The sequence below is a fragment of the Lampetra fluviatilis genome, unplaced genomic scaffold (genome assembly GCF_964198595.1).
Source record: "Lampetra fluviatilis unplaced genomic scaffold, kcLamFluv1.1 SCAFFOLD_928, whole genome shotgun sequence".
Taxonomy (NCBI): Eukaryota; Metazoa; Chordata; class Hyperoartia; order Petromyzontiformes; family Petromyzontidae; genus Lampetra; species Lampetra fluviatilis.
In genome coordinates, this window is record NW_027620704.1 from 3,436 (window position 1) to 15,000 (window position 11,565).

At 59.2% G+C, this 11,565-nt stretch overlaps 1 protein-coding gene across 1 annotated transcript in view; it reads left to right on the forward strand.

Moving 5' to 3' along the window:
* The first annotated feature begins 3,007 nt into the window (after positions 1-3,007).
* The window catches only part of LOC144954273 (clustered mitochondria protein homolog), an 8,764-nt gene continuing 206 nt past the window's right edge, over positions 3,008-11,565 (forward strand). The window contains exons 1-4 of the mRNA XM_078884805.1: positions 3,008-3,018; positions 5,358-6,100; positions 9,023-9,107; positions 10,108-10,261. Coding sequence (XP_078740931.1) covers positions 6,054-6,100; positions 9,023-9,107; positions 10,108-10,261 — 286 coding nt within the window. The 5' untranslated portion in view covers positions 3,008-3,018; positions 5,358-6,053. The remainder of the gene's footprint in view (positions 3,019-5,357; positions 6,101-9,022; positions 9,108-10,107; positions 10,262-11,565) is intronic.

Consider the following 11,565-nt stretch of genomic DNA (forward strand, 5'->3'; position numbering starts at 1 on the left):
CCCACTCAGTCACTCACCTACTCACTCACCTAATCACTCACTCACTCACACACTCACTCACTCACCCACTCACTCAGTCACCTACTCAGCCATTCACTCACAGACTCACTCACTCATTCACACACACAATCACTCACCCACTCACTCACCTACTCAGCCACTCACCTACTCAGCCACTCACTCGCTCACCCACTCACTCACCTACTCAGCCACTCACTCGCTCACCCACTCACTCACCTACTCACACACTCACTCACTCACTCACACACTCACCCACTCACTCACTCACTCACACACTCACTCACCCACTCACACAATCACTCACTCACTCACTTACCTACTCACTCACACACTCACTCACTCACACACTCACTCACCTACTCACTCACATCATGCGCTTGTACCTGCAGGTAGGGTAAACTCACTCACGTACTCACTCGCCTACTCACTTACTTACTTACCCACTCAGTCACTCACTCAGCCACTCACTCACTCACTCACCTACTCAGCCACTCCCTCACCCACTCAGTCACTCACTCACTCACTCACTCACACACTCACTCACTCACACACTCAGTCACTCACTCAGCCACTCACTCAGTCACTCACCTACTCAGCCACTCCCTCACCCACTCAGTCACTCACTCACTTACTCACTTACCTACTCAGTCACTCACTCACTCACACACTCACTCACCCACTCACTCACCCACTCACACACTCAGTCACCTACTCAGCCACTCACTCACTTACTCACTTACCTACTCAGTCACTCACCTACTCACTCACCTACTCACTCACTCACCCACTCACTCACCCACTCACACACTCAGTCACCTACTCAGCCACTCACTCACTCACAGACTCACTCACTCAATCACACACACAATCACTCACCCACTCACTCACCCACTCACTCACTCACCTACTCAGCCATTCACTCACAGACTCACTCACTCATTCACACACACAATCACTCACCCACTCACTCACCTACTCAGCCACTCACCTACTCAGCCACTCACTCGCTCACCCACTCACTCACCTACTCAGCCACTCACTCACCCACTCACTTACCTACTCACACACTCACTCACTCACACAATCACTCACTCACTTACTCACTCACCTACTCACTCACCTACTCTCACTCACCCACTCACTCACCCACTCACTCACTCACCCACTCACTCACCCACTCACTCACTCAGCTACTCACTCACCCACACACTCACTCACCTACTCACTCACATCATGCGGTTGTACCTTCAGGTAGGGTAAACTCACTCGCTCACCTACTCACTCACTCACTTACTCACTCACCCACTCAGTCACTCACCTACTCACTCACCTAATCACTCACTCACTCACACACTCACTCACTCACCCACTCACTCAGTCACCTACTCAGCCACTCACTCACACCCACTCACTCACCTACTCACTCACCCACTCATCTACTCACTCACTCTCCCACTCACTCACCCACTCACTCACCCACTCACCTACTCAGCCACTCACTCACCCACTCAGCCACTCACTCACCCACTCAGCCACTCACTCACTGACACACACACCCACTCACCCACACAGCCCCTCACTCACCTACTCACTCACTCACCCACTCACACACCCACTCACCCACTCACTCACTCACCCACCCACTCACTCACTCACCCACCCACTCACTCACTCACCCACCAACTCACCCACTCACTCACCCACTCACCTACTCACTCACTCACCCACCCACTCACCCACTCACTCACTCACTCACCCACTCACACACCCACTCACCCACTCACCCACTCACTCACCCACTCACCTACTCAGCCACTCACTCACCCACTCAGCCACTCACTCACCCACTCAGCCACTCACTCACCTACTCAGCCACTCACTCACCCACTCACTCACCCACTCACCTACTCAGCCACTCACTCACCCACTCAGCCACTCACTCACCCACTCACACACCCACTCACACACCCACTCACCCACTCACTCACTCACCCACTCACACACTTAGTCACCTACTCAGCCACTCACTCACTCACAGACTCACTCACTCAATCACACACACAATCACTCACCCACTCACTCACCCACTCACTCAGTCACCTACTCAGCCACTCACTCACAGACTCACTCACTCATTCACACACACAATCACTCACCCACTCACTCACCTACTCAGCCACTCACCTACTCAGCCACTCACTCGCTCACCCACTCACTCACCTACTCAGCCACTCACTGACCCACTCACTCACCCACTCACTTTCCTACTCACACACTCACTCACTCACTCACACACTCACTCACCTACTCACTCACTCACTCACTCACCCACTCACTCACCTACTCAGCCACTCACCTACTCAGCCACTCACTCGCTCACCCACTCACTCACCTACTCAGCCACTCACTGACCCACTCACTCACCCACTCACTTACCTACTCACACACTCACTCACTCACTCACACACTCACTCACCTACTCACTCACTCACTCACCCACTCACTCACCTACTCAGCCACTCACCTACTCAGCCACTCACTCGCTCACCCACTCAGTCACCTACTCAGCCACTCACTGACCCACTCACTCACCCACTCACTTACCTACTCACACACTCACTCACTCACACACTCACTCACCTACTCACTCACTCACTCACCCACTCACTCACCTACTCAGCCACTCACCTACTCAGCCACTCACTCGCTCACCCACTCACTCACCTACTCAGCCACTCACTCACCCACTCACTTACCTACTCACACACTCACTCACTCACACACTCACCCACTCACACACTCACTCACCTACTCACTCACTCACTCACCCACTCACTCACCTACTCAGCCACTCACCTACTCAGCCACTCACTCGCTCACCCACTCACTCACCTACTCAGCCACTTACTCACCCACTCACTTACCTACTCACTCACACACTCACTCACTCACACACTCACTCACCTACTCACTCACATCATGCGCTTGTACCTGCAGGTAGGGTAAACTCACTCACGTACTCACTCGCCTACTTACTTACTTACTTACCCACTCAGCCACTCACTCAGCCACTCACTCACTCACTCACCTACTCAGCCACTCCCTCACCCACTCAGTCACTCACTCACTCACTTACCTACTCACTCACACACTCACTCACTCACTCACACACTCACTCGCTCACACACTCACTCACCTACTCACTTACTCACTTACTCACTCACCCACTCAGTCACTCACCTACTCACTCACCTAATCACTCACTCACTCACCCACTCACTCACCCACTCACACACTCAGTCACCTACTCAGCCACTCACTCACTCACAGACTCACTCACTCAATCACACACACAATCAGTCACCCACTCACTCACCCACTCACTCAGTCACCTACTCAGCCATTCACTCACAGACTCACTCACTCATTCACACACACAATCACTCACCCACTCACTCACCTACTCAGCCACTCACCTACTCAGCCACTCACTCGCTCACCCACTCACTCACCTACTCAGCCACTCACTCACCCACTCACTCACTCACCTACTCACTCACTCACCCACTCACTCACCCACTCACTCACTCACTCACCCACTCACTCACCCACTCACTCACTCAACTACTCACTCACCCACACACTCACTCACCTACTCACTCACATCATGCGGTTGTACCTTCAGGTAGGGTAAACTCACTCGCTCACCTACTCACTCACTCACTTACTCACTCACCCACTCACACACTCACTCACTCACCCACTCACTCAGTCACCTACTCAGCCACTCACCCACCCACTCACTCAGCCACTCACTCAATCACACACACAATCACTCACCCACTCACTCAGTCACCTACTCAGCCACTCACTCACACCCACTCACTCACTCACTCACCTACTCACTCACCCACTCATCTACTCACTCTCCCACTCACTCACCCACTCACTCACCCACTCACCTACTCAGCCACTCACTCACCCACTCAGCCACTCACTCACCCACTCAGCCACTCACTCACACACCCACTCACCCACACAGCCCCTCACTCACCTACTCACTCACTCACTCACCCACTCACTCACCCACTCACACACCCACTCACCCACTCACTCACCCACTCAGCCACTCACTCACTCACTCACCCACCCACTCACCCACACAGCCCCTCACTCACCTACTCACTCACTCACTCACCCACTCACTCACCCACTCACACACCCACTCACCCACTCACTCACCCACTCACACACCCACTCACCCACTCACTCACTCACCCACCCACTCACTCACACACCCACTCACTCACTCACCCACTCACTCACCCACTCACACACCCACTCACCCACTCACTCACCTACTCACTCACTCACTCACCCACTCACTCACCCACTCACTCACCTACTCACTCACTCACCCACTCACTCACTCACCCACCCACCCACTCACTCACTCACCCACCCACTCACTCACCCACTCACCCACTCACTCACCCACTCACACACCCACTCACCCACTCACTCACCTGCTCACTCACTCACCCACTCACTCACTCACTCACCCACCCACTCACTCACTCACCCACTCACCCACTCACTCACCCACTCACCCACTCACACACCCACTCACTCACCCACTCACCCACTCACCCACTCACTCACTCACCCACCCACTCACTCACCCACCCACTCACTCACTCACCCACCCACTCACTCACTCACTCACCCACCAACTCATTCGTGCCTACAGGTGGACTCACATTGATGATGTTGCTGCTGCTACTGTTGCTGATGCTGCTGATGATGATGATGCTGCTGCTGCTTATGATGATGCTGATGCTGCTGCTTCTGCTACTGATGCTACTGTTGCTGCTGATGATGATGATGCTGATGCTGCTGCTTCTGCTACTGATGCTGCTACTGCTGCTGCTGATGATGTTGCTGATGATGCTGCTGATGATGCTGCTTCTGCTGCTGATGCTACTGTTGCTGCTGCTGCTGCTGATGATGCTGATGCTGCTGCTGCTGATGATGTTGCTGATGCTGCTGCTTCTGCTACTGATGCTGATACTGCTGCTGATGATGATGTTGCTGATGCTGCTGCTGCTGATGATGTTGCTGCTGCAGCTGCTGCTGATGCTGCTGCTGATACTGCTGCTGATGATGCTGCTGCTGCTGATGATGCTGATGCTGCTGATGATGTTGCTGATGCTGATGCTGCTGCTGCTGCTGCTGATGATGCTGATGCTGCTGCTGTTGCTGATGCTGCTGCTGATGATGCTGCTGCTGCTGCTGCTGATGATGATGCTGATGCTGCTGCTGCTACCGCCCCGCAGCAGGTGGAGGTCTCGGCGCTCTCCGCTTGCTGCGCCCACTTCCTCAGCTGCCTCCTCGGCTCCTGCCCGGCCCCAACACCCGACACGCCAGCCCGGCCACAACACCAACACCACCACGACGCTCACCAACATCACCACGACACTCACCACCACGACGCTCACCAACATCACCACGACACTCACCACCACCACGAACCTTCCACCCGGCCACAACACCAGGCTCCCCGCCAGCCCCACCACCACGACGCCCGCCACACCGGACGTTGGTTGCGGCGGTCTCGATCGGCCAGGCCCTCACCGGAGCCAGCCACACCACTGGAGCCAGCCACACCACCCTCACCACCCTTACCAGAGCCAGCCACACCACCCTCACCACCCTCAGCACCCTCACCAGAGCCAGCCACACCCTCACCACCCTCACCACCCTCACCGGAGTCAACCACACCACTGGAGGCAGCCACACCACTGGAGCCAGCCACACCACTGGAGCCAGCCACACCACCCTCACCACCCTTACCAGAGCCAGCCACACCACCCTCACCACCCTCACCACCCTCACAAGAGTCAGCCACACCACCCTCACCACCCTCACCACCCTCACCGGAGCCGGCGGCTAGGGGTGTTGTGGCCGGCTCGTGGCAGGCCGGGCTGAGCGCATTGGGGTGGACGGGGCTGAGTCCGCGGTTGCTGTGGGAGATGATCGCAGTGGAGGCGATGGGGTACTACAACTTCAGGGTGGACTGGTGAGTGGGTGAGTGGGTGGGTGAGTGGGTGGGTGGGTGAGTGGGTGGGTGGGTGAGTGGGTGGGTGAGTGGGTGAGTGAGTGGGTGAGTGGGTGGGTGGGTGAGTGGGTGGGTGGGTGAGTGGGTGGGTGGGTGGGTGAGTGGGTGGGTGAGTGAGTGGGTGAGTGAGTGGGTGGGTGGGTGAGTGGGTGGGTGGGGGGGTGGGTGGGTGAGTGGGTGGGTGGGTGGGTGAGTGGGTGGGTGGGTGAGTGGGTGGGTGAGTGGGTGAGTGAGTGGGTGAGTGGATGAGTGAGTGGGTGGGTGAGTGGGTGGGTGAGTGGGTGGGTGGGTGGGTGGGTGGGTGAGTGGGTGGGTGGGGGGGTGGGTGGGTGGGGGGGTGGGTGGGTGAGTGGGTGGGTGGGTGAGTTAGTGGGTGAGTGGGTGGGTGGGTGGGTGGGGGGGTGGGTGGGTGGGTGAGTGGGTGAGTGAGTGGGTGGGTGAGTGGGTGGGTGAGTGAGTGGGTGAGTGGGTGGGTGGGTGAGTGGGTGGGTGGGGGGTGGGTGGGTGAGTGGGTGAGTGAGTGAGTGGGTGAGTGGGTGGGTGGGTGAGTGAGTGGGTGGGTGGGTGGGTGAGTGGGTGAGTGAGTGGGTGGGTGAGTGGGTGGGTGGGTGGGTGAGTGGGTGAGTGAGTGGGTGGGTGGGGGGGTGGGTGGGTGGGTGAGTGGGTGAGTGGGTGGGTGGGTGGGTGGGTGAGTGGGTGGGTGGGTGGGTGAGTGGATGGGTGAGTGGGTGAGTGAGTGGGTGAGTGGGTGAGTGAGTGGGTGGGTGAGTGGGTGGGTGGGTGAGTGGGTGGGTGGGTGGGTGAGTGGGTGGGTGGGGGGGTGGGTGGGTGGGTGGGTGAGTGGGTGGGTGGGTGAGTGGGTGGGTGGGTGGGTGAGTGGGTGGGTGAGTGAGTGGGTGAGTGAGTGGGTGGGTGGGTGAGTGGGTGGGTGGGGGGGTGGGTGGGTGGGTGAATGGGTGAGTGGGTGGGTGGGTGGGTGAGTGGGTGGGTGGGTGAGTGGGTGGGTGAGTGGGTGAGTGAGTGGGTGAGTGGATGAGTGAGTGGGTGGGTGAGTGGGTGGGTGAGTGGGTGGGTGGGTGGGTGGGTGAGTGGGTGGGTGGGGGGGTGGGTGGGTGAGTGGGTGGGTGGGTGAGTTAGTGGGTGAGTGGGTGGGTGGGTGGGTGGGGGGGTGGGTGGGTGGGTGAGTGGGTGAGTGGGTGGGTGGGTGAGTGGGTGGGTGAGTGAGTGGGTGAGTGGGTGGGTGGGTGAGTGGGTGGGTGGGGGGGTGGGTGGGTGAGTGGGTGGGTGGGTGAGTGGGTGGGTGGGGGGGTGGGTGAGTGGGTGGGTGAGTGGGTGGGTGGGTGGGTGAGTGGGTGGGTGGGTGAGTGGGTGGGTGGGTGAGTGGGTGGGTGGGTGAGTGAGTGAGTGAGTGGGGGGTGGGTGTGAGTGGGTGAGTGGTGGTGAGTGGGAGTGGGTGAGTGGGTGGGTGGGTGGGTGGTGAGTGAGTGGGTGGTGGTGGGTGGGGGTGGGTGGGTGGGTGGGTGGGTGAGTGAGTGAGTGAGTGGGTGGGTGAGTGGGTGAGTGGGTGGGTGGGTGAGTGGGTGAGTGAATGGGTGGGCTTGTTGTAGAGTGGGTGAGTGGGTGGGTGGGTGAGTGGATGGGTGGGTGGGTGAGTGGGTGGGTGACAGTGTGGGTGGGTGGGTGGGTGAGTGAGTGGGTGAGTGGCTGAGTGAGTGGCTGAGTGAGTGAGTGGCTGAGTGAGTGGCTGAGTGAGTGGCTGAGTGAGTGGCTGAGTGAGTGAGTGGCTGAGTGAGTGGCTGAGTGAGTGGCTGAGTGAGTGAGTGACTGAGTGAGTGAGTGAATGGCTGAGTGAGTGGCTGAGTGAGTGAGTGACTGAGTGAGTGAGTGAATGACTGAGTGAGTGGCTGAGTGGGTGAGTGACTGAGTGAGTGAGTGAGTAACTGAGTGAGTGGCTGAGTGGGTGAGTGACTGAGTGAGTGAGTGAGTAACTGAGTGAGTGGCTGAGTGAGTGGCTGACTGAGTGAGTGAGTGGCTGAGTGAGTGGCTGACTGAGTGAGTGAGTGGCTGAGTGAGTGGCTGAGTGAGTGGCTGACTGAGTGAGTGAGTGGCTGAGTGAGTGAGTAAACCCCCCCCTCCCCCCCCCCCCCCGCTCTGAGTGTAGTGAGGGAGTGGATGAGTGAGTGGCTGAGTGAGTGAGTAGGTGAGTGAGTAGGTGAGTGAGTGGGTGAGTGAGTGGGTGAGTGGCTGAGTGAGTGGCTGAGTGAGTGGCTAGGTGAGTGAGTAGGTGAGTGAGTGGGTGAGTGAGTGGGTGAGTGGCTGAGTGAGTGGCTGAGTGAGTGGCTGAGTGAGTGAGTAGGTGAGTGAGTGGGTGAGTGAGTGGGTGAGTGAGTGGGTGAGTGAGTGACTGAGTGAGTGACTGAGTGAGTGACTGAGTGAGTGGCTGAGTGAATGGCTGAGTGAGTGGCTGAGTGAGTGACTGAGTGAGTGAGTGGCTGAGTGAGTGAGTGGCAGACTGAGTGAGTGAGTGGCTGGGTGATTAAACCCTCTCCCCCCCCCCGCTCTGAGTGTAGTGAGTGAGTGGATGAGTGAGTGAGTGAGTGGCTGAGTGGGTGAGTGGCTGAGTGAGTGGCTGAGTGAGTGGCTGAGTGAGTGAGTGGCTGAGTGAGTGAGTGGCAGACTGAGTGAGTGAGTGGCTGGGTGATTAAACCCCCCCCCCCCCCCCCCCCCGCTCTGAGTGTAGTGAGGGAGTGGATGAGTGAGTGGCTGAGTGAGTGAGTAGGTGAGTGAGTGGGTGAGTGAGTGAGTGAGTGGCTGAGTGAGTGAGTGGCTGGGTGAGTGAGTGGCTGGGTGATTAAACCCTCTCCCCCCCCGCTCTGAGTGTAGTGAGGGAGTGGATGAGGCAGTGGAGAAATTCTCTCTGCAGAAAGTCTCCATGCTGAGGGAGGTCTGCATCAAGATGGGAATACAGGTGTCACTCACCACGTGACCCTCACCACGTGTCTCTCACCACGTGTCACTCACCACCATCACCACCACCATCATTACCACCATCACCACCATCATCACCACCACCATCACCAACATCACCATCACCACCACTACCCCCACCATCACCACCACCATCACCACCACCACCATCACCACCATCATCACCATCACCACCACCATCACCACCACCATCACCAACATCACCATCACCACCACTACCCCCACCATCATCACCACCACCATCACCACCATCACCACCATCACCACCACCATCACCGCCACCACCACCACCACCATCACCACCACCACCACCACGTGTCTCTCACGACCACGTGTCTCTCCCCCTCACCACGTGTCTCTCACCACGTGACCCTCACCACGTGTCTCTCACCCTCACCACGTGTCTCTCACCCTCACCACGTGTCTCTCACCACGTGACCCTCACCACGTGTCTTTCACCCTCACCACGTGTCTCTCACCACCACGTGACCCTCACCACGTGACCCTCACCACGTGACCCTCACCACGTGACCCTCACCACGTGACCCTCACCACGTGACCCTCACCACGTGACCCTCACCACGTGACACTCACCACGTGACCCTCACCACGTGACCCTCACCACGTGACCCTCACCACGTGACCCTCACCACGTGACCCTCACCACGTGTCTCTCCCCCTCACCACGTGACCCTCACCACGTGTCTCTCCCCCTCACCACGTGACCCTCACCACGTGTCTCTCCCCCTCACCACGTGACCCTCACCACGTGTGTCCCCAGCTGCGTCTCCGAGACTACCCCATAGACGGTGACCAGCGTGTCACTCACCACGTGACCCTCACCCTCACCACGTGACCCTCACCCTCACCACGTGACCCTCACCCCCCCACGTGACCCTCACCCTCACCACGTGACCCTCACCCTCACCACGTGACCCTCACCCTCACCACGTGACCCTCACCCCCCCACGTGTCCGCAGCTGCGTCTCCGAGACTACCCCATGGACGGTGACCAGCGTGCCGCCTTCACTGCGGAGGATGTCCTGGAGCTGCGTCCGCTGGTGCGTCACGCTCAGACCGCCGCTAGCGACGCTCCCGCCTTCATGTACAGCGGGCAGAGCAGGGTGGAGCAAGGTGGGTGGGTGGGTGGGTGAGTGAGTGTGTGGGTGGGTGGGTGAGTGGGTGGGTGGGTGGGTGGGTGAGTGAGTGGGTGGGTGGGTGGGTGGGTGGGTGAGTGAGTGTGGGTGGGTGAGTGGGTGGGTGGGTGAGTGGGTGAGTGGGTGAGTGGGTGGGTGGGTGGGTGGGTGGGTGGGTGAGTGGGTGGGTGGGTGGGTGAGTGGTGGGTGGTGGGTGAGTGGGTGAGTGGGTGAGTGGGTGGGTGGGTGGGTGGGTGGGTGAGTGGGTGGGTGGGTGAGTGGGTGGGTGAGTGGGTGGGTGGGTGGGTGGGTGAGTGGGTGGGTGGGTGGGTGAGTGAGTGGGTGGGTGGGTGGGTGGTTGGGTGGGTGAGTGGGTGGGTGGGTGGGTGGGTGGGTGGGTGAGTGGGTGGGTGGGTGGGTGGGTGAGTGGGTGAGTGGGTGGGTGAGTGGGTGGGTGGGTGGATGGGTGAGTGAGTGGGTGGGGTGGGTGGGTGGGTGGGTGGGTGGGTGAGTGGGTGGGTGGGTGGGTGAGTGGGTGGGTGGGTGAGTGGGTGGGTGGGTGGGTGAGTGAGTGGGTGGGTGGGTGGGTGAGTGAGTGGGTGGGTGGGTGGGTGGGTGGGTGAGTGGGTGGTGAGTGAGTGGGTGGGTGGGTGGGTGAGTGAGTGGGTGGGTGGGTGGGTGGGTGAGTGAGTGGGTGGGTGGGTGAGTGGTGGGTGGGTGGGTGGGTGAGTGGGTGGGTGGGTGGGTGAGTGGGTGAGTGGGTGGGTGAGTGGGTGGGTGGGTGGGTGGGTGAGTGGGTGGGTGGGTGAGTAAGTAAGTGAGTGACTCAGTGACTGAGTGACTGAGTGAGTGGGTGGGTGAGTGAGTGGGTGGGTGGGTGGGTGAGTGAGTGGGTGGGTGGGTGGGTGGGTGGGTGAGTGGGTGGGTGGGTGAGTGGGTGAGTGAGTGGGTGGGTGGGTGAGTGGCTGGGTGGGTGAGTGAGTGGGTGGGTGGGTGAGTGGGTGAGTGAGTGGGTGGGTGGGTGAGTGGCTGGGGTGGGTGAGTGAGTGGTGGGTGGGTGGGTGGGTGGGTGAGTGGGTGGGTGGGTGGGTGAGTGGGTGGGTGGGTGGGTGAGTGGGTGGGTGGGTGGGTGGGTGAGTGGGTGGGTGGGTGAGTGGGTGAGTGGGTGAGTGAGTGGGTGGGTGGGTGAGTGGGTGAGTGAGTGGGTGGGTGGGTGAGTGGGTGAGTGAGTGGGTGGGTGGGTGAGTGGCTGGGTGGGTGAGTGAGTGGCTGACTGAGTGCGTGGCTGAGTGAGTGTCTCTG